The 21,976-nt window shown below is 55.5% G+C and overlaps 1 protein-coding gene across 6 annotated transcripts; it reads left to right on the forward strand.

Annotated features, from left to right (window-relative positions):
- Positions 1 to 1,170: 1,170 nt before the first annotated feature.
- ZNF444 (zinc finger protein 444) lies at positions 1,171 to 20,330 on the forward strand. 6 transcript variants are annotated; one of them, XM_030912963.1, is made up of 5 exons: positions 1,171 to 1,227; positions 6,766 to 6,943; positions 7,416 to 7,734; positions 18,059 to 18,167; positions 19,054 to 20,330. In XM_030912963.1, the coding sequence occupies exons 3-5, from the start codon at positions 7,438 to 7,440 to the stop codon at positions 19,620 to 19,622; spliced, it is 975 nt and encodes a 324-aa protein (XP_030768823.1). In that variant the 5' UTR covers positions 1,171 to 1,227; positions 6,766 to 6,943; positions 7,416 to 7,437; the 3' UTR covers positions 19,623 to 20,330. The 6 variants fall into 6 exon arrangements, with proteins under 6 accessions (XP_030768823.1, XP_030768820.1, XP_030768819.1 ...); XM_030912960.1 differs by lacking the exon at positions 1,171 to 1,227 and adding an exon at positions 1,284 to 1,352; XM_030912959.1 differs by lacking the exon at positions 1,171 to 1,227 and adding an exon at positions 1,289 to 1,496.
- Positions 20,331 to 21,976: the final 1,646 nt, after the last annotated feature.

Consider the following 21,976-nt stretch of genomic DNA (forward strand, 5'->3'; position numbering starts at 1 on the left):
GGGAGTGCAAAATTCTCTACTGTCTACCTTCGGTTTGAGATGCCTATTAAGAAATCCAAGTGGAGATGTCAAGTAGGCCATCGGATGTGAGTGGGAAGAAGATCACCGTGTTCTAGGAGCAGAAAGGAGGCATGACTGGAACTCATTAAACACGGGAAGACAGGGGGTAGATAGGTGGGCCAGGGCACGTTAGGCCACCGTAGGCAAACTCGTCACAAGGTTCTGAGTCAACCACTCATCGTGTGTGAAACCTGGGGCAAGTTGTTCATTTATGAATATGGTAAGAGGAACAACTTCCATGTAATGAATGCTTGTTCTGGGTAAGCCACTGTCTCCTTTTTTATGGCGCAGAGTCTTCGGGTCAGCTGGGGAGGTGGGGGAGGGGAGGGGGATTCTCTTAATTCTGGTTCTACAGAGGAGGAAATACGCCGCGGGCTGAGGTAGGGCTTGTATGAGCCATAATCAGGTCAGGAACTGTCTAGATAAAGAGCGTCAGCTGATCTCCTAGGATGTCTGTCTTCTTCACAGTTCTGAGATGCAGGAACTGAGGCCTCAGGAGGGGAAGTAGTCTGTCCAATGGGGCAGAGCGAGGACGCGCGGCAGGTAGCGCTGTCCCCCAATTCACAACAGGAAAAACTGAGGCTAAAGAGGGGGCGGTGTCCTGTCCAGGTTCACACAGGAAGAGCCAAACCGAGGCCCCCGCGCTGGCCCCCTCCTGAACCACCGCCCACCCTGGAACAGGAGGGCAGCCCGCTCACGTCCTGATTCCTGGCACCGACGTCGGCCCTTAAGTTCTGCCCGGGTGGAGAGTGAGGACACACACACAAAAAAAGCGATCCGTCGTCAAGGAGACGTAGCCTGCACTCCTGATTGGCGCAGAACTCTAGCCTGGTCTCCTCCTCTTCGCTTGCCAGCTTCTAGCGCTCTGGAGGCCCCACCTCCCAAATGCCCAGTGGTGCCCGACCTCCCCTCATCTCCACAACAGCGCCGCCATGGCTCCTCCTACTCCTCCCTCTTTTTTTCTCGGCACGCCTGCGCATGCCCAGGTCCCGCGCGCAGACTACTGGGAAGCCTCCTCGTGCATTCTGGGAAATGTAGTCCAAATCGCGCTCAGAGAGCCCGCTCACTTGCGCCGTCAAGGCCCAATAGGCCGCAGACGACGCTTTCGTGCATCTTGGGAAGTGTAGTTCCAGTGTTGGGGAAGACGCCAGGCGGTGACAAACAAGGGTGAGCGGGTCCCCACGGCGAGGGCCAATGGGCAGCCGCCTTTGCCGCGATGCCTCCTGGGAGTTGTAGTTCGGCTTGGGGCCGGGGCCTCATGGAGAGTTGTTGGGCTGAACGAGTGACTCGGAGTATGGGATTGGGGGAGGGGGACGGGGGGGTGGGGGGGGTGGGGGATGTTTGGCGCAAAGCCTGCTGGGGCATGGAGTCCCGGTGAGCTTTGTGCGCATGTGCGGGGAGGTGAGGGGGCTTGGGGGGCATCGCCTGAGAGTGAGGTGAGCAGGGGGGAAGGAGGGAGGGATTGGAGGGGGGCGGTTGGACGAGGGAGGGACCAGTGGTTGGACGGGAAGAGGGGCGCCGGGGCCCTCAGGAGGGAGAGATGAGAGAGATGGGAGACTGGTGGGGAGGGGAGGAGAAGGGGGCTGGGTGATGGGGGAGGGGCTGGGAGCGAGAACTAGAGGGGGAGGGACTTGGAGAGGGGGAGGGGTGGATAGTGGGAGGGGGGTCGTGGATCCTCAAGGTCCTGAACGCGGGAGAGAGAAACTGAGGGAGAGGACGGGGGAGGGGCGGAACGGGGGAGGGACAGATGGGGGAGGGAAGGGGGAGGGACAGGTGGGGGAAGGGAAAGGGACCCAAGCAGGGGTGGGCTGTGAGATGAAAGCTGAGTGGGAAGCTGGACCCTACAAAGGAGTCTGGGGCGCCGGGACCGGACCCCTTCGGAAAGGTTTGAGGGAAGGGGCTTCCGGGGACGATGGTTATTGTCGTAACGTAGATACGGTGCAGATGGCTCTTTTTGTGCGCTGCTTCTACAAGTGCAACTTTTACAGAGTTGTGAGATTCCTGAAGATAACTCGATGAGGAGCATCTGCCTTTTTAGCTTGTTGCAAGGCATTATTACCTTCGGTAATATGTGTAAAGTGCTTAGAAACTCTGTTTATTGTCATCCGAAGTTGACCCCCGCCACCTCTACCCCAGTCAGGATGGAGTCACCCTCGTCTATATCCATCTTAATGCCTATTCCAATGTATACTTAGTATTTTAATCTGTGTGCGTGTTCACAGCAGTGTCCCCTGGGCACCTTGCAGGGAACCTTCCACAAAGTACCCCTAACTCTGACTGGACACTTACGAGCCAGGTGTGGCTCTCAGCATTTTTGTTTTCCATCACTTTACAGTCAGCGAAATGGAGATACAGTGTATTACAAAAGGTGCCTTGTACCTTGTCCAAGGACACAGAACTGGTAGGAGACAGAGCTGGAATTTGCCCCAGAGCCTTTGTGCTGTAGGTAAATATTTGTCCAGTAGACTAGCGGCTCTCAACCAGGAGTGGTTTTGTCCCCCAGGGGACATGTGGCAATGTCTGGAGACTTTTATTTGTTTTTCCAACCTTGGAAGTCCTGCTGGCATCTCATGAAAAGAGGCAGAGATGCTGGTAGACATTGTGTGTTGCACAGGATAGCCTCCCACAACACAAGTGCCATTAATGTCGAGGTTGGGAAACTCTGGAGCAGACAAACCGGTCTTTGTCGAGCACCTACTCTTTGCAGGCTGCTTTTAACTCCTGCTCCCAGCAGCCTCTTGAGAGGAAGGAGCTATTGTTAGCCCTGTGTCACAGGTGGAGAAATGAAGCACAGAGAGGGCAAGCCACACGTCCACAGTCACACTGCTGATGAGTGGCAGAGCTGGAAGTTGAAGCCAGGCAGCCAAGCTCCACAGCCTCTTAGCCATGATATTAGCCCAGCATGCGTGGGTGGTGGCGCCGGGGTACTGGGTGGAACCGGTGTGGACTCTGGAGTCACATCGGGGTCCCATTTGTGGCTTCTTCACTCTCTGAGCATCTCCCTATGGTATGAGGGGACCCATCGCCCCAGCTCACAGGTCTGTTGGGAAGGTTGGGTGGGGCAGGATAAGACACTAGCCACTCAGTGGCTGTCTTCGAGGCATCCAGGGTGCCTGGCTCAGGGCTGGACTGTGCTTTGCGGACACAGACAGCTAGGCAGCAGGGTTACAGCTGTTGAATGCACATAGCGCAGGGCGCTTATTGGATGGTAGGGTGGATTTACATGGTGGGATGCCCTTACTTAACAGCATGTGCTTTCTTGGGTGCAGGCCCTCTGCTGGGTGGCCCCAGGGACCTAGAGAAGAGTTGGACTTGGTCACTGCCCCAGAGAGCTCACTTTCTGGACAGCCCAGGGCGTAGTGACCTGTGATCACCTCTGAGATTGCAAACAGGGTCAGCTTGATGGCCTGTGGCCTTGCCCTCTGGCAGAAATTCCTCCTTAGTCCCAGAGGGATCTTTTTTATAGCAGAGCAGGCCTCTATGTGGCTTTTGAGACTTGCATCTGGCCTGGGTCTTCCGGTAAGCCTTTCTGCCTGCTCCCGGGTTCATCAGTCCTTAAACTGATGGATGGGTGGGGAGGGAGGTAATGCTGTGGCCTGTCTGTGGAGCCAGACAGATGTGGATGTGTGAGTCCAGGCTCTGCCACATGTTAGTTGAGTGACTTTGGATAAGACATCTCCCCTTGCTCCATCTGCAACTTGGGGGTAGTAACACCAACCTCATGGGATTGATCAGGCTGTAAAGTTTATTTAAGCGCTAGCCAGAATGCTGGGGTTGGAATACGTAGTCTCTTGCCCGCATGGAGCTTGAATTGTAGTGAAGAAAGTCAGCACACAGGTATCGATCGTAATGCTAGATCTTGTTAAATGCTAAAAGAAAACTAATAAGGGTGACATGTTAGCAACTGGGGGAAGGGCATGTGGGTGCAGCATTGGAGGGCATGATCTGGGGAGGCTCTCCAAGGGGGCAATAATTGCACTGAGGCCTCTGTCATGAGAAGGAGTCAGGTAAGCAAAGATCAGGGGGAAAAGAGTGATCCAGGGGGAGGCAGCAGCAGGTGCAGAGGCCCTGCGGTGGGCACTGGCCTTCAGTCTGAGAAGATAGAAAGTGAGCCAGACCGGGCACAGTGGCTCACTCCTGTAATCCCAGCACTTTGAGAGGCTGAGGTGTGAGGATCACTTGAATCCAGGAGTTTGAGACCAGCCTGGGCAATATAGTGAGACCCTGTCTCTACAAAAAATATAAAAATTAGCTGGGTGTGTTGGTGCCTGCCTGTGGTCCCAGCTACTCGGAAGGCTGAGCCAGGAGGATGGCTTGAGCCCGGGTGGTCGGGGCTGCAATGAGCTGAGAAGTCACACCATCACACTCCAGTCTGGGCGACAGAGAGAGACCCTGTCTTAAAAAAAAAAAAAAGAAAAGAAAAGGGGAGCCATTGTGACTGGAGGACAGAGAATCCGGGAGCGGGCAGAGATGAGAAAGTAGGGCTGGGCTGCATGGTCTCATGGCCATGGTAAGGGATTTGGGTTTTGAGCATCACAGGAAGCAGTTGGAGAGTGTTGAGCAAGGAAATGACAGGGATTTACAGTGAAAAAGTTTTTGTGATCACTGTGGAGTGATTTGACTCTAGGTGGCGAGAGCAGGCAGACATGGGGGTCTGTGGCAGGCGTCCCAGCAATGAGATGACGTTTGTGGTTAGTGACATGGCGGTCAGGAGCCCAGGCTTTGGTTGTATCAGGAGGAAAATGGTCGGAACCCAGACTTCCTCTCAGACCCCAGTGGCTAGAAGCAGATGACATGCCCACCCGCTTGCTTGTGGTCAAGGGGACTTTGCTGTAGTTTCTCATGATACAGGTCAAGCTGCCATAATGAAGAGACCCCAAGTACAGGGCCCCAGATAGGATAGAACTGATTCTTTCCTCCCATAATACTCCAGAGGTGTTCTGGGGCGGGCTGGCCGCCTGAGCCCCATGGGGTCATCAGGGTCCCTTCTGTCCTGATCTTCCAGTGTCCTTGAGGTCAGGGGCCCACAGTCTTTTCCTGTAAAGAGCCAGCGAGTAACTATCTTTGGCTATCTGTGGACAGCCTTGCAGGCTCCCCAGGCCCTGTCACAGCCACTCAGTAGCTCCAAGGTGGCCGTGGACAGTGCATGAGCAAGTGGGCACAGATGTGTGCCACTGAGACTTAAGTGAAACAGGCTGCAAGCCAGATTTGGCCCACCAGCTCGGAGACCACTGTTTCTCAAATGTTTTGAAGTCAGGACTCCTTTCTACCTTCAAAATTACTGAAGACTCTAACATGCTTTTATTGATGGGAGTCATATCTATTGTTACATATCACAGTAGAAACTGAAATAGAGGCCGGGCGCGGTGGCTCACGTAATCCCAGCACTTTGGGAGGCCGAGGCGGGCAGATCACAAGGTCAGGAGATCGAGACCATGGTGAAACCCCGTCTCTACTAAAAATACAAAAAAAAATTAGCCGGGCGCGGTGGCGGGCGCCTGTAGTCCCAGCTACTCAGGAGGCTGAGGCAGGAGAATGGCGTGAACCCGGGAGGCGGAGCTTGCAGTGAGCCCAGATCGCGCCACTGCACTCCAGCCTGGGCGACAGAGCGAGACTCCGCCTCAAAAAAAAAAAAAAAAAAAAAGAAACTGAAATAGAAAATTTTGAAGTATTTATTAATGCATTTAAAAATGGCAGTCACAGCTGGGCGCGGTGGCTCATGCCTGTAATCCCAGCACTTTTGGAGGCCGAGGCAGGTGGATCACCTGAGGTCAGGAGTTTGAGACCAGCCTGGCCAACCTGGTGAATCCCCGTTTCTACTAAAAATACAAAAATTATCTGGGCGTGGTAACGCGCGTCTATAATCCCAGCTACTCGGGAGGCTGAGGCAGGAGAATCACTTGACCCCGGGAGGTGGAGGTTGCAGTGAGCCGAGATCACACCACTGCACTCCAGCCTGGGCAACAGAGTGAGACTCCGTCTCAAAACAAAAATTAAAAAACAAAAAAGAAACAGGAGAGCTCACTGCCTTTGCTCTCCAGCCATGGGAGGACACCAAAGGAGGCGGTCCACAGCCTGGAAGAGATGCTCACCAGAACCCGTCAGTACTGACACCCAGATTGTAAATTCGCAGCAGAAGGACTGGGACAGGCTGTCATAGAGGAGCTCCATGGACTGAACTGCTTAAACACGAGCTTATTTCTCAGTTCTGGGGGCAGGAAGCTCAGAATGCCATCATGGTCAGTTCCTGGTTAGGGCCTCTGCCAGGCTGCAGGCGGCCTCCTTGCTGTGTGCTCCTGTTGGCAGAGATGGACAGAGTCTCAGTGTTCCTTCCTCTTACAAGGCCACAGTCCTATTAGGCCCAGCCCTCGTGACCTCAGTTAACCTTCATTACCAGTTAAAAGCTCCATCTCCAAATATGGTCACACTGGGGTGAGAGCTTCCAAGGGACCCTGATGACCCCACGGGGCTCAGGCGCCAGCCTGCCCCAGAACACCTCTGGAGTATTATGGGAGAAAAGAATTTTGGGGGACAAACTCTGGCCACAGCAGTTAGTCGGGGTGGCTTCTGAGTAGGCTGCAAAGCGTCTGCTGCCAGGGTGTGGGGTGCACTGTCCCACAAGTCCAGCGAGGGTGGTGCTGATGGTGACCCGCGACTGCCAGGCCTGCTGCAAGCTCTTTCTGTGTTTTCTGGTTGAATCCTCAGGACAGGCTGTGGGAGGAGCTGCAGGACTGAGGCACAGAGGCCCGGGGCCCACCGCGGGTCCCACCCAGCCTTGACTTGACTCCCTGGGATCCCAGGAAGGGCACGCCCTTTCCTCACCACCTGAGTGAGCGCCGCCCCCTCACAGAGACCTCTTTGCCCCCTGGGCCAGGTGGGGCAGGTGAGTGCTTTATCTTACAGGGGAAACCGAGGCACAGAGGCCAGGCCTATCCTGGGTACGTGGGCGGCTCAGAAGCGCGGGTCCCAGGCTGGGTGCCATGGCTCACGCCTGTAATCCCAGCACTTTGCGAGGCCGAGGCGGGCGGATCACCTGAGGTCATGAGTTCGAGATCAGCCTGGCCAAGGTGGTGAAACTCCATCTCTACTAAAAATACAAAAATTAGCCAGGCGTGGTGGCAGGTGCCTGTAATTCCAGCTACTTGGGAGGCTGAGGCAGGAGAATCGCGTGAACCCGGGAGCCGAGGTTGCAGTGAGCCAAGATCCCCCACTGCACTTCAGCCTGGGGGAAAGAGCGAGACTCCGTTTCAAAATAATAATAAGTGAAAAAAAAGGAGCGTGGGTCCCAGTGTGAGTCTGGGCACTGTAGGCAGGGGTCTCGGCGGGCGGGCGTCTCACTGGCCTGTTCCCTGCAGGCGCTGCGGTCCGGGAGGCCCCATGGAGGTGGCGGTGCCCGTGAAGCAGGAGGCCGAGGGCCTGGCGCTGGACTCCCCGTGGCACCGCTTCCGCCGCTTCCACCTGGGCGACGCACCGGGCCCGCGCGAGGCCCTGGGGCTGCTCCGCGCCCTGTGCCGGGACTGGCTGCGGCCCGAGGTGCACACCAAGGAGCAGATGCTGGAGCTGCTGGTGCTGGAGCAGTTCCTGAGCGCTCTGCCCGCCGACACGCAGGCCTGGGTGTGCAGCCGGCAGCCGCAGAGTGGCGAGGAGGCGGTGGCCCTGCTGGAGGAGCTCTGGGTGAGCCTGGCGGGGCTGCAAGCGGGGAAGGGAGCGGGGAGGGCAGCTGGGAAGCCACCAGGAAGCCCACGGAGGAGCGCCGCTGAACCCCTGAAAACCAGTGTGCCTCACGGTGGGGAGGCTGCGGCACATCGTGGAGGGCCAGTCCACGTGGGGCCCCTCCGTCCCAACACCAGCTGCAAGTCAGGAGGGCCCCAGGACCCTGGCATACGTGCGAGTTCTCTAGAAGGACTCACAGCCGTGTTCACGGACACGGCTTATCACAGAGAAGGACGCGCTGGAAGCAGCTGGGAAGAGGGCCAGGAAGGCTCCAGGGAGAGCAGCTACCAGCTGTCCTCTCCCCGCACTCCGCCCGCACGCAGGGAGCGTTGCCAGCCAGGGACGCTCCTCAAACCCTGGTGTCCCGGGTTCTCACTGGGGACTCCTCCCCGCTCTGTGTGGCTGACCTCAGCCTCCAGCCCCCCGAAAGTCAAGGATACCCCGGCCCAATCTCCACCCCAAATCCATCTTGCTGTTGGGCTGGCCTGAGGCCCCCGGGCAGGCAGACCCTCCTCATGCGGGACGCTCCAAGGGCTCAGAGATGACTTCCCAGGGTGGAGGGCAAAGCCAGGCCTCTCTCTGGGCAGGTTTGGTTGCTTGACCGCACAGCAGGCAAGGGCCGACTCACGTTCTGGGTGAAGGCTTGGTGCACAGCCACACCCATCAACTGACATCACCTGTGGCTGACTCTTGCCACCGAGAGGCGCACAGCCACATCCATCCACTGATGTCATCTGGGGCTGACGCTGGCCACCATGACAAGCACAGAGGGCCCGAGGAGCTGGAAACGTTGACTGCCTGGCCCCGTTGGGGAAGCTGCCAGCCTGGCTTAGAGTCCTGTCCTGGGGGAGATGTGTTGTGTGAGCCGCAGACACCATCTTAAGTGTTCTAGTCACCACATTAAAACAAGGTGAACTTACTTCATGGACCCCAATGTATTCAAAACGCTGTCCTTTCAGTCGTGGCACTCTCCCATGGCTGGCGGCTGCTGTGTGGGGCCTTGGTGATGAGCAGCAGGCAGCCACGCAGAGACCTCTGAGAAGAGTGGTCCAGGCCACGGGAGCAGCCAGTGCAACGGCCCTGAGCCGCCTCGAGCAGCAGAGGGGCCCTGAGTGAGGGGGTGTTTGCGGCGAGGCCTGCGTCCCAGTGGCAGGAGGGTGAAGAGTCAGAGCAGCCGGGTGTTCCTCGTAAGTGCATACCGAGTGCCTGCTGGGTGCTGGGATGTAGCAGCAGAGAGGTGGCATCTCAGTGAGGCAACACAAGCAAAGCCTTCAGTCCACAGCAGCCAGGTGTCCTTCCTTTCTTCCAGAGGGAGCAGCTCCTGTCAAGGCTGCCAGTGGCCTCGTCCATCTCCCTTCTCAAGCAGCCTGACCAGCCCCCAAACACTCCTCCCTCTTGTTGTCTGGGATACAGCTCGTCCCTCCTCTGCTCCTGCCTCCTGGCACCTCTGTGCCGGCTCTGGCTTCTCTATCCTCACCCTCCTTCTGGGTCATTGTTCCCAAAAGTAGGTTGTAACAAATCGCAGACCCAGCGGCTTACAAATCACACGTCTGTTATAGTTCTGGAGGTCAGAAGTCCAAAATGGTTTGGTCTCATGGCCCAAAATCGAGGTGTCTGCAGAACCACGTCCCTTCTCAAGGCTCCAAAATCAAGGTGTCGTCTGCAGAGCCACGTCTCTTCTCAAGGCTCTAGGAGAGAATCCGTTTTGGGCCTTTTCCAGCACCTAGAGGCTGCCCGCATTCCTCGGCTCATGGCCTTTCCTCCGTCCTCAGACGGAGGACTCCGACCTCTGCTTCCATCCCCCATCTGACCTTGACCCCATTAGGTCCCGTGGTCACTTCTTTATTTATTTATTTATTTATTTATTTATTTATTTATTTATTTATTTTACTTTAAGTTCTGGGATACATGTGCTGAACATGCAGGTTTGTTACATGTGCCATGAAGGTTTGCTGCACATAGCAACCAGTCATCTAGGTTTTAAGCCCCACATGCCTTAGGTGTTTATCTTAATACTGTCTCTCCCCTTCCCCCATCCCCCGACAGGCCCCGGTGTGTGATGTTCCCCTCCCTGTGTCCATGTATTCTCATTGTTCAGCTCCCACTTCTGAGTGAGAGCATGCGGTGTTTGGTTTTCTGTTCCTGTGTTAGTTTGCTGAGGACGACGGCTTCTAGTTCATCCATGTCCCTGCAAAGGACATGAACTCATTCTTCTTCATGGCCGCATAGTATTCCATGGTGTACTGTGGTCACGTCTTAGGATGCCTGTGATGACAATGGGCCCATCAGGATAGTTCAGGAGAGTTTCCCCATGTCAGTGCTTAACTCCCTCCCGTCTGCAGAGTCCCCTGTTGCCCTGAGACAGTGGGTGACAGGTTCTGGGGATCAGACCATGTACATCTTTGGGGCCATTATTCTGTCTGCCATAGAGGCGAGGTGAATGCAAGGTGAAGTGGGAGTGGAATAGAACTAACATGGAATCCGTTAGCCTCGGGGTTGCGCCCTGTCCAGTTTCCATGACTCCTCAGAACAGGACCTGGCACATGGGTGCTGTCTAGGTAGATTGCAGCCACTGTTATTACTCTGAGCTCATGCCATCTGTTTCGTTGGCATTAAAATGTTCTTTTAGGAAAAGATGGTAAAAGTAGGTGGTGGTTATTGTTGCTTTTAATGTATATATCTTGCAAAATAATTTTAAAAAACCCTTCCATTCAGGGATGCAGTGAGAGTTCTGTTGGTTCAGTGAATCTAAAAGTGCAGAAATCACTGGGCTCCAGGGCCATCAGGACTCTCCTGCGCTCTCTCTGCTTGCTCCGAGGCAAACCTCTCACTGTGGCTCTGGGATGTCTTTAGCATCTCTCTTGTATTTGTTACTCTCTTTTTAATGAGAGCAGCTCTCAGGCTCAGAGCCTTCTTCTATCAGTGTCCACGTGGACTGGAATAACACTGCTGGGAGAGAATTGCCCGTGACCTCTCTCTCTGGCACAGGATACTGGCTTTCCAGTTCCGGCAATGATACAACATGGTCTTAAGTCAGTGTTATTTTAGTTTTAGGTAAAAGTAAAGAAGAGTAATAAGAGCCCGGGCAATAGCCATTGCAGCTGACGGTGGTGTAGAGACAGCTGACATCTGGGGGCACCGCTGTGGATTGGGGTTTCTCGGCATCTGTCTGGTCTGTGGGTCCTCGCCTGTCCTCAGAGTTTTCTTTTTTTTTTTTTTTTTTTTTTGAGACGGAGTCTGGCTCTGTCGCCCAGTCTGGAGTGCAGTGGCCGGATCTCGGCTCACTGCAAGCTCCACCTCCCGGGTTTACGCCATTCTTCTGCCTCAGCCTCCCCAGTAGCTGGGACTACAGGCGCCTGCCACCTCGCCCGGCTAGTTTTTTGTATTTTTTAGTAGAGACGGAGTTTCACTGTGGTAGCCAGGATGGTCTCGATCTCCTGACCTCGTGATCTGCCCGTCTCGGCCTCCCAAAGTGCTGGGATTACAGGCTTGAGCCACCGCGCCCGGCCTGTCCTCAGAGTTTTCACCGAGGCGTTGCAGGATGAGAAAGAGAGGACAGCCGAGGAGAGGCTCCTGTGCTGGTAGAATGTGGTAGAACGCACCTGGTAGCTTTTAAAAAATACTGTCAGCCGGGCACGGCGGCTCATGCCTGTCATCCCAGCACTTTGGGAGGCCAAGGTGGGTGGATCACCTGAGGTCAGGAGTTCAAGACCAGCCTGGCCAACATGGCGAAACTGTGTCTCTACTAAAAAATACGAAAATTATCTGGGCGTGGTGGCACATGCCTGTAATCCCAGATACTCACGAGGCTGAGGCAGGAGAATCGCTCGAACCCAGGAGCTGGAGATTGCAGTGAGCCAAGGTTGTACTACTGCACTCCAGCCTGAGAGATAGAGACTCTGTCTCAAAAAAATATACTGTTGCCAGGATTTTACTCTCAGATTTGAAGTTGTGGTTATGAGGTGAGTGGGGCCTCAGATTCAGTAATTTTTTAACTGAATGTCTCCATTCTCCTGTTGAAGGACATTTGGGTTGATTCCAGTTTGTTGTTTTGTTTTAATAGAATTGGTTTACGTCTCTGAATACGTTTCTGTGTGAACACACATTTTCATTTATCTAGGGTACGCGCCCAGGAGTGCGGTTGCTGGGTCATGTGACGTCTTAGTCTGTTTGGGCTGCTGTGACAAGGTATCATATCATAGGCTGCTGGCTGAAAACAACAGGAATGTATTTCTCACAGTTCTGTAGGCTGGAGAGTTTGAGATCAAGGCCGACTCAGTGTTTGGTGAGGGCCTCTTGCTGGTTCACAGATGCTGCCTTCCTGCTGTGTCCTCACATGGCAGAAGGGGTGAGGGGATTTCTTTGGGGTCTTAGAAGGGCACTAATCCCATTCATAAGGGCTCCCCCTTCATGACCTAATCGCCTCCCAAAGACCCCACGTAATCTCATTACCTTCAGGGTTAGGATTTTAACACAAGAATTTGAGAGGCATACAAACATTTGGTCTGTAGCAAAGTCTTCCGGCCATTTTCAGACTGAGTTGTTTTCTTGCCCTTGAGATTCGTTCACGTTATTCTAAATGCATCCTTTGCCAGCTATTAGACTTTCACATTTTTTAAAACAGTGCTTCATGACCTGTGTGAGCCACCGGGGTTGGGGACCACCAATAAGAGGGAGCCATCATCCAGGAGGGGGCAGACTCTTCCATTCGGGGGAGAACAGGGGACATTTGGGAATCACGGGCTCCGTGGTTCTAAGGACTGTTTCATCTCCTCAGAGTCCAGGGAACTTAGAGAAAGCCCCTCCTGGCTACGTTGGCTTGTGGAGTTCGCTTATGACTTTTTTACGGTATGTCCAGCCCCAGCTGGAATGTTGTCTCATGTAGTCTCAGGTGGGTTGGGGCCTTGTCTTGTTCAGCGACGTGTCCCTGGAGCTCAGGATGGTGCTGGGCACATAGTAGGTGCTACAAAAATACTCGTTGAGGGAGTGGCTACCCCTTCCCAGCCTCCTCTTCTCCTGCTCTGGAGGGAATGGCTAATCCTTCCCAGCCTCCTCTAGTCCTGCTTTGAAATACAGGGTTTGACAGGAAGACCAGGATATGGTCGCCTTCCTCACTTCTGTGGAGAGAGAATCTGATCTGCCCAGAAAGATGGAATGACCTGGCTGTAGTCACTCAGCATCTGGCCTCAGACACACAATAGGGAAAGGGGATAGTTTGAGACGGATGGGGGCAGGGCGTCTGCCAAGCGGGGAAATGCAGAGAAAAGCCAGTGGGGTAGGCCTGGGAGGCGGGGAGAGGCAGCTGCAGCCAGTACCCAGTTCGCTTGACAGGAAATGCCCCAGTCAGCCTGCATCTCAGGTCAGAGTTGAAGGGGAGGCCCTGGGGCTGCAGAGGCAGCCAGGAGCACAGGAAAATAGCACAGGGTAGCTGTTCAATGTTAAAGCCAAACTTAGCAGATTAGCAGAGGACAGGTTGATAATCAAGCCCCAAACTCAATATTGGAAAGAATGGTAGAATAGCGCAAACCTTCAGCAAGTTGACTAGGAGGAAAACAAGAAATGGCACAAACACTGATGGTGGAAGCAAGCAAAGCCCCAGATGGAGTGGATTCTACAGCTCTTAAGAACACTGTGTCCAGCGTACACAATGCATTCAAAGTCCTAGATGAAACGGACAGTTTTCTAGGAAAATATAAATCAACATATGTTCATGACGTAGTGGCAGATGTGAGAGTCTGGAAACCAGAGAGGGGGAAATCAAAAGGTGATGAAAGACCTTCGCGTATAGAAGGCACTGGGTTCCAGCACTTTATGTGTAAGTTCTGCCAGGCCTCCAAGGAACTGATCATTCTCATCTGTTCTTTTTTGGGGGGCAGAGCCTCACTCTTGTCACCCAGGCTAGCGTGCAGTGGCGTGGTCTCGGCTCACTGCAACCTCCACCTCCCAGGCTCAAGCAGTTCTCCTGCTTCAGCATCCTGAGTAGCTGGGACTACAGGCGTGTGTCACCACGCCCGGCTAATTTTTTTTGTATTTTTAGGAGAGACGGGGTTTTACCATGTTGGCCAGGCTGGTCTCGAACTCCTGCCCTTATGATCCGCCTACCTCGGCCTCCCAAAGTGCTGGCATTACAGGCGTGAGCCACCACGCCAGCTTCATCTTCTCATCTTTCACACAAACTTCCAGAACACGGGGAAGGTGTTCCCCAGCTTCATCGGCAAGGCTGCCATCCCCACCCCCTAACAGGACAAGGGCAGCACAGGAAAAGAAGGTTGCAGCCAGTCTCATGGGATCCTCAACAGAACATGGGCAGCTTGATCCTGCAGTGGGTGGATAGGCTGATGTGCTGGGGCAGGTGGAGCTTAGCCCAGATACACGAGGATGCTCCATCCTTCAGAAGTCTCTCAGTTACAGACTTCAAAGCTGGATATGAGTCCTGCCTCCACCTCTTCCAAGCTGGGTGACCTTGGACGTGTGTCTGGGCCTCTCGGAACCTTGGCTTCCTCAGCTGCAATTTTGGAATCTGGATTCCTGAGCCCTCCAGGGATGGGTGTAAGGAGGGCTCCATCAGGCAGTGGGTTCCTGGCCGTGCCAAATTGGCTCAGTCAGTCACACACAGGGTCACAGCTTATTACAGAGAAAGGACACAGATGACAACCAGCCAAGGAAAGAGATGCGTGGAACAGGTAGAGGAAGGCTCTGTGCTCAGAGCTTCCAGCTGTCCTCCCGCTGTGGAGTGTGGACAGCGCTAACTCCTCTCAGCAACAACGTGTGACAGCATGCAGGGGGAGCTGCTGGCCAGGGACGCTCCCCTGAGCCCAGCGCCCTGGGTGTCGACTGGGGTTGCGTGTGTGGATATGCTGACCTTCACCTCCAGCCCCGGCAGAGGCAGAGCTGATGCATGTGGCCCAGATCCCCAACCCTGAGTCACACTATTGGCTCAGCCCACCCAGGTGGTCCAGGGCCCCAGGTGAGCAGACTCTGCCATCAGGCAGTGTGTTCTGAGGGCGTAGACATGACCCTCCCTGGAGCCGAGGGCAGAGGCCAGACCTCTCTGGACAGGGCTGCTCCTCACTGCACAGCAGCGGAGGCTCGTCCAGTCTCCACGCAGCCCTGCAGGGTCCGTCCCAGGTCCTGGTGTCATCTCAGGGAAGGGAAGCAGCTTGCCCGAGGTGACACAGCTGGTTCAGGGGCAGGGGGATCTGTGGAAAAAACACACTCAAAGTATCTTTTTCTGTTCTCAGCATCAGTGACCACAGAAGACATCTGTGACCAAATGTTGGAGGGGGCGTCCCCTCACATACTGTACAAGCAATCAACTCTACAGCAGACGCAAGCTGGGTGTCCTCTAACGCATTTCCAACAGTCTCCCTGGAGACAGCACCAGATCCCACAGGTTGAGGGCTCACGGCCCAAGACTGGCCCCCCATTTCTGATGCCAGTCACAAGCCGCAGGTTATTTCATCTGTGCTTCTACCTGACGGGCTGAAAATCGGGCTCCCACAGCCGCTCCTCTGGTTCGGTTAATTTGCTAGCATGCCCACAGAACCAGGGAGACACGTTTACCGATTGATTACAAAGAAGATTTTAAAGGATATCGTTGAACAGCCAGATGGAGCGCCACGTACCTGAGGTCTGGAAGGGTTCCGAGCGCAGGAGCCTCTGTCCCTGTGAACTTGGGGTGCACCATCCTCCCAGCATGTGGGTGAGGTCTGGTTTACTTTGCTGTCCGCCTCCACGTGTTCAGCTCTCTGGAAGCTCCCCAAACCCTGTCCTTTGGGCCTTTTATGGAGACTTGGTTGAGAGGCATAAATGAAGCATGGACAGCCATGTAGAAATACGATTAGATGGCCGGGCGCGGTGGCTCAAGCCTGTAATCCCAGCACTTTGGGAGGCCGAGACGGGCGGATCACGAGGTCAGGAGATCGAGACCATCCTGGCTAACACGGTGAAACCCCATCTCTACTAAAAATACAAAAAAAAAAAAAACTAGCCGGGCGAGGTGGCGGGCGCCTGTAGTCCCAGCTACTTGGGAGGTTGAGGCAGGAGAATGGTGTGAACCCGGGAGGCGGAGCTTGCAGTGAGCTGAGATCCGGCCACTGCACTCCAGCCTGGGCGACAGAGCAAGACTTCGTCTCAAAAAAAAAAAAAAAAAAAGAAATACGATTAGATAATACGATTAGATAAAACGCATGTGATCTAATCCGAGTAGACCGAGCAGGGAAACCTCACAAGGCCTGTGTGTTCGGACCCTTCTTGGCCTCCCTGTTCAGCCTTCTTTCCTCCAGGGTAGGGGCGGGACCCCTTCTGAAGGGGGGTGTTACGGCCCACAATCAGATAAATTAGGTCAGAAAATTTTTTTATGGCCCGAGGTGGGGGAAGATTGAAGTACATTTTTAGTTTTTAAGGCCTGCCTTGCAGAGAAAGAAGAGCAGGTGAAAGTGGGGCAGAAGGTCAGGGAGAGACTTTCTGAGGCCTAAAACTTCCCAGCGTTAGAACAAGACTGTAACAAGGGCTGTGGGAGTCATGAGCCAGGAGCCATAGACAGAACCCAATGTATACGTACCATAAAATCACAGGAGGATTGGGACCCTGGGGCTGCTCCGTGCTCCCCCCTTCTGTGTGCCTGGCTCCGCAAGGGGCACCTGTCCCTGCGTGGGTGTGCCCTGGATGTCTCTTCCTGTGGATGATGCCTGGCCAACATCCCATCTCTGGGACCTCAAACCAGGAAGTTCCCAGAGGAATGGGTGGATCTCAGGCTTTTCTGTGCCCAAGATCTCTGGGAGAACCCTCGGCTGACACGGCTTCCCAGGCTCCACTCTCAGGTGTGTCGACCCCGGTGCCCTTGAGCAGAGGCCAGGACGGCACCCCTGCCCGGCCTCTGCCTGTGGCCGACAACACACAAGGATCATGGGAGCCCCGCCAAGGGCCAAGGAGCTGGAGGGTGGTCCAGGGTGGTGCTCTGGGCCTGGGTGAGACTGTGCAGTTCTGACTCTCCGATGGGGCCCTGAGCCCATCACAGTGCTACAGCCAGGTTGGGAGGCACCCAGGATCTAGTCAGCCTTGTGCCAAGCCCCCATCCCATGCCTCAGCCGCCTGAGTCACTGGGATTACAATCATGAGCCACCATGCCCATGCTCCTGTATCTTGACCCCTTCTTTAGGAACGTTTTCTTGTCTGTCAGAGTGAGGGGGCAGGTGGTTTGCCCCTGCCGCTTTTTTTTTTTTTTTTGAGACAGAGTCTCACTCTGTTGCCCAGGCTGGAGTGCAGTGGCGTGATCTCGGCTCACTGCAACCTCTGCCTCCCGGGTTCAAGTGATTCTCCTGCCTCAGCATCCCGAGTAGTTGTGATTACAGGCGCGTGGCACCACGCCCAGCTAATTTTTTGTATCTTTAGTAGAGACAGGATTTCACCATGTTGGCCAGGCTGGTCTCGAACTCCTCACCTCATGATCTGCCTGCCTCAGCCTCCCAAAGTGCTGGGATTACAGGCGTGAGCCACCGCTCCCGGCCTAGGCATTGCTAATTTTCACACCAACGATGGCTTTATGATCCAGGTACTCCTGTGGCCAAAAAGATTTGAAACAGGGAAAAGGTGTGATGCGTGGCTTAGCTGTCACCGGCACCAGCAGCATTCCCATCCCCTTCCCTTGGGGATGTGGTTTTGAGGAATGATGTAGTAGAGCAAAGAAACCACAACCAGAGTTGGACTGAAAGTCTTTAAATTTTTGGTCTTCCTGGCTGGCGCCATCCTGCTTGGCAGCTGTTCTGCCGTTTCACGCCGAGAAAAGTCATTTCTGAATTTAGTTTACGTTTTTCCCAAGTTAAAAGCTCACGTATTCTGCATTTTGTGAAGGAGCTAGCACTTTATCCAAAGGGCGGGAAGAAGCTGGTCTGAGACAGGTGTGTTAGTTATTTCTCGCTTCCTGACAAGTCACCCCAAACTTGAGTGTAAAACAGTAACATCTGTCAGCTCAGAAAGCCTCTGCGGGTCAGGAGTCTGCGAGTGGCTTGGACACGTGGACCTGGCCCAGGGTCTCCTGTGAGGTCACAGTGCAGTGTTGGCCGGGCTGTCATTTGAAGGTTGGCTCCCTGCCAGGGGGTTGGCAGGAGGCCTTGGTTCCTCACCTGTGGGCCTCTCCATGGGGCAGCTTCAGTGTCTGCCAGCATGACCGTGGCTTCCCCCCAGCAGGGATGGGATTCCACAGCTGGTTGACAGTGGTGGGGAGAGGGAGAAATAGAGGCCGTCACTCAGGTGTCTGAGTTCAGAACGTGTGCTCTCATTTCAGGGGCCAGCAACCTCCCCTGATGGGTCGTCAGCCACGAGGGCGCCTCAGGACGTGACGCAGGGCCCTGGGGCCACAGCTGGAAAGGAGGACAGTGGGATGATTCCCTTAGGTGAGCCACTGGCCTCCCTGGTTCTCCTTGCCAGCCCCCAGCACCAGGGACTGGGGTGTTCAGTGAATGATCCTGGCACCAGGATAAGGGCAGACCTGGACCCCAGCCGTTGAGGAGCCCCAGGGTTCGGACCCAAGGGGCGGGCATTGGGGGTGCGGTGGGCCTCGGGGTTGGAGGTCCACCCATCCATCATCCACCCTCCACCTATCCATTTCTCTATCATATACCCACCCATTCACCCATCTATCCATGCTTCACCTGTTCCCCCTCACACCAATCCCACCATCCTTCTGTCATCCATCCATCATCACCCATCTATCCATCACCCACCCATCCATCCATCTACTCATCTACCCATGCACCCACCGATCCATCATCTGGATGTTCATCCACCCACATATTCATCATCTACCCATCCATCCATCTACTTGCCCACCCACGCACCCACCCATCCATCGTTTGGACATTCATCCACCCACGCATTCTTCATCTACCCATCCATCGTCTGTACATTTCATCCATCCATCATCCGTCTATTCATCCACCCATCATCCACCCACGCATTCTTCATGTACCCATCCATTGTCTGTACATTCATCCATCCATCATCTGTCTATTCATCCAGCCATCATCCACCCACACATTCTTCATCCACCCATCCATCATCCAGCCAGCCAGCCATCAACTATTAAGTATTGGGCATTGACTGTATGCCAGGCACTACTAGGTATGGGGGACACAGACATGAATAAGCCCACATTCCAGCCCTCTTCCCACCCCAATGGTTTCTGTCTTTAAGGCTTCCCTCCCTGCCTCCACCCCAGCCTGTGCTGTGCCTGCTCCGCCCTGGTGCAGACCCAGACGCTAACTCTGTTTCTTTTCCCAGCAGGCACCGCCCCTGGGGCTGAGGGGCCGGCGCCTGGGGACCCCCAGGCTGTGCGCCCCTACAAGCAGGAGCCCAGCAGTCCCCCGCTGGCGCCTGGCCTGCCCGCCTTCCTGGCGGCCCCGGGCACCACGTCCTGCCCCGAGTGCGGCAAGACGTCCCTGAAACCAGCTCACCTGCTGCGCCACCGGCAGAGCCACTCGGGCGAGAAGCCGCACGCCTGCCCGGAGTGCGGAAAGGCCTTTCGGCGCAAGGAGCACCTGCGGCGCCACCGCGACACGCACCCCGGCAGCCCTGGGCCCGCGCTGCGCCCTCTGCCCGCCCGTGAGAAGCCCCACGCGTGCTGCGAGTGTGGCAAGACCTTCTACTGGCGCGAGCACCTGGTGCGCCACCGCAAGACGCACTCGGGAGCGCGGCCCTTTGCCTGCTGGGAGTGCGGCAAGGGCTTCGGGCGCCGCGAGCACGTGCTGCGCCACCAGCGCATCCACGGCAGGGCAGCCGCCAGCACGCAGGGGGCGGTCGCCCCGGGCCCCGTTGGTGGGGGCCCCTTCCCGCCCTGGCCCCTGGGTTAGCCGCCGCCCGGCCCGCGGCGCCTCCCGCCCCTGGTGCTGCCCCCTGGGCTATCCCTGCTCTCTCCCAGTGCCACTTGGCCTCTTCCCCTCCTCCTCCTTTCCTCCCTCCCGCCCTCCTCCACCGCCGCCTCCCTTGTCTGAACTTCCCAACGCCTTCCTCTCAATTCCTTTCCAACTCCTTTTCCCCCAGATTTCACTTTCCTGCTCAGGTCTCACCTCAGCCCCCCTTCTCCCTGATTTCTCGGCCTCTCTAGCTGTGTGAAGGGGCCTCTTCCTAATGTCTCTGCCTTCCCCCACCTTCTCTCTCCTTTGGCCCAGCCTCCCTCACCCTCCTCCATTCCTCTCCCTGCCCTTTTCCCGCCTGAAGAGCAGAGGTGAGGACCTGAGACCCCTGAGGGGCAGGCGAGGAGGAGCTCAGGAGCAGCCACAGGCCAGGCCCCCTTGATGAAGCGGAGGCTGAAGGAAAGGGGTCTGGGTCTTGTCCCTAGGAATTCTCCCGCAGGACAGATTTAGGGGGGGTCAGCGGGAGGCAGCGGCTGATGGCTCTGACAAGCTGAACCCAGGGCCTGGCTGTGGGCTCCTTAGTCTCGCTGCCCCCGTGACCCAAAGGCATGGGATGGACAGAGATGCTTGCTCCCATGAAGCTGGTTGGGGATGGCAGTTCACCAGCATCCAGAGAGTAATAAAGTCACTGTGTGTAGACCCGGAGTCTGTGCTCTGTCTGGACTCTGTCGGGAGCAGCCACCCTCCCAGGGCCAAGAGCATTGGGTGCCCAGGGCTTCTGGGGTCTGCTGTGTTGGTTCCCACCGCAGACTTTCTTGGCATGAGAGAGGCTCTGGGAGTCTGGGCACAGCCGTGGGAAGCAGTGCAGGAAATGTGTCCTCAGGAGGGCTGTCTCCACCTCCAGCCTACGGAGGCAGGGATGAGGCTCCTGGAAGGGACCTGCCCAACACCACACTGAATTGGGTTCGCGTCTGAGCCCTTCAGCTTCCTGGCTGGGGACCTACCTGTTGGTCATACTCTCTGAGCATGAGTTCCACATCCATGAGTGATAATGGCACCCACCTCCCTTGCTAAGGCCACTCTGTTTCACTGGGGTCCTGGGTGTCAGTGTCGGTAGGTCTCGGGTGGCCTGTTCTGCCACCTGAGGAATCCCCTCATCTTTAGTTGGAGCCGTTGACCAAGGAGGATGTTCCATATGGAGGACAGTCTTTGGCCAGCTCCATCTTTCCAGGGTGCCTCCTCTTGTCCGCTCAGCGAGCAACCCCAGTTCCTTCTCTCCAGGGAGGAAATCTCCAGCCTCTGCCAGGTGGATGAAAGGCAGTTGTCAGACTTTGGAAAGGAGGATGAGAGCGCTGGTCTGACCACTCCCCTGCCACCCAGTCTTGGGGCTGGCTTCACCCTGGTCTTTTTGGTTTCTGCGTGCCCAGCGCCTGAGCCTGGCAGGGGTTCTGTGTCAAACCCTCCATGGTCACTGCCTTGTGTCCGAGCCCCCCACCCCCCACCCCACGGTCACTGCCTTGTGCTCTGCTTCAGCTTCTGGCTCAAGAGTCAAGCGCTGGGGCATGTACAGCCCAAGCTGGGCTGCAAGGGCATCTGGGAACACAAGTCACCTGGACAGTCCAGTGCACATCACTGGAGCGTAGGTCTGCCTTCCAGACTCAGTGCAGGGAAGGATTTAGGTGCCAGGCTGTCCAGGAAGGGCAAGTGACCACAGGCCTCAGCACCTACCTCCTAAAACAGGACTAGTAGTAATGCCCCTCCTGGAAAGGGCCTATTTTTGAAAAGGCTGGGTGCAGTGGCTCACACTGTAATCCCAGCACTTTGGGAGGGTAAGGCGGGCGGATCACTTGAGCTCAGGAGTTCAAGACCAGCCTGGCCAACACGGCGAAATCCTGACTCTACTAAAAATACAAAAATTAGCCAGACATGATGGTGGACACCTGGAATCCCAGCTACTTGGGAGGGTGAGGTGGGAGGATCACTTGAACCGGGGAGGCGGTGGTTGTAGTGAGCTATCGCACCACTGCCCTGCTCCAGCCTGGGCAACACAGCAAGACTTCATCTCAAAAGGAAAATAAAGTAACGAATACAGAACACTTACAGGAACTTGGTGTGTGACCTCAGCGGGTTGGTTTCACACTGAGAGGTGCGTGTTAAGGATGTTATAATGCCCATTGTGTCGGGGAGAAGACGGGCTGGGAGTGTAGCAGGACGAGCCGTAGACAAAACTCCTCAGACACCGGATTAAAGAAGGAAGAGGTTCTTTATTTGGCCAGAAGCGTCAGCAGACTCGCATCTTAAGAGCCGAGCTCCCCAGAAAAGAAATTCTTGGCCTTTTTAAAGGCTTACAA

The sequence above is a fragment of the Rhinopithecus roxellana genome, chromosome 12, assembly GCF_007565055.1.
Source record: "Rhinopithecus roxellana isolate Shanxi Qingling chromosome 12, ASM756505v1, whole genome shotgun sequence".
NCBI lineage: Eukaryota > Metazoa > Chordata > Mammalia > Primates > Cercopithecidae > Rhinopithecus > Rhinopithecus roxellana.

Excerpts from the sequence above, each read along its gene's own strand:
- ZNF444 (XM_030912963.1), top strand. The coding sequence starts at position 7,438 with ATGGAGGTGGCGGTGCCCGTGAAGCAGGAGGCCGAGGGCCTGGCGCTG. Across the intron at positions 7,735-18,058 it reads CCCTGCTGGAGGAGCTCTGG|GGGCCAGCAACCTCCCCTGA; the intron begins GTGAGCCTGGCG and ends CTCTCATTTCAG. Across the intron at positions 18,168-19,053 it reads CAGTGGGATGATTCCCTTAG|CAGGCACCGCCCCTGGGGCT; the intron begins GTGAGCCACTGG and ends TTCTTTTCCCAG.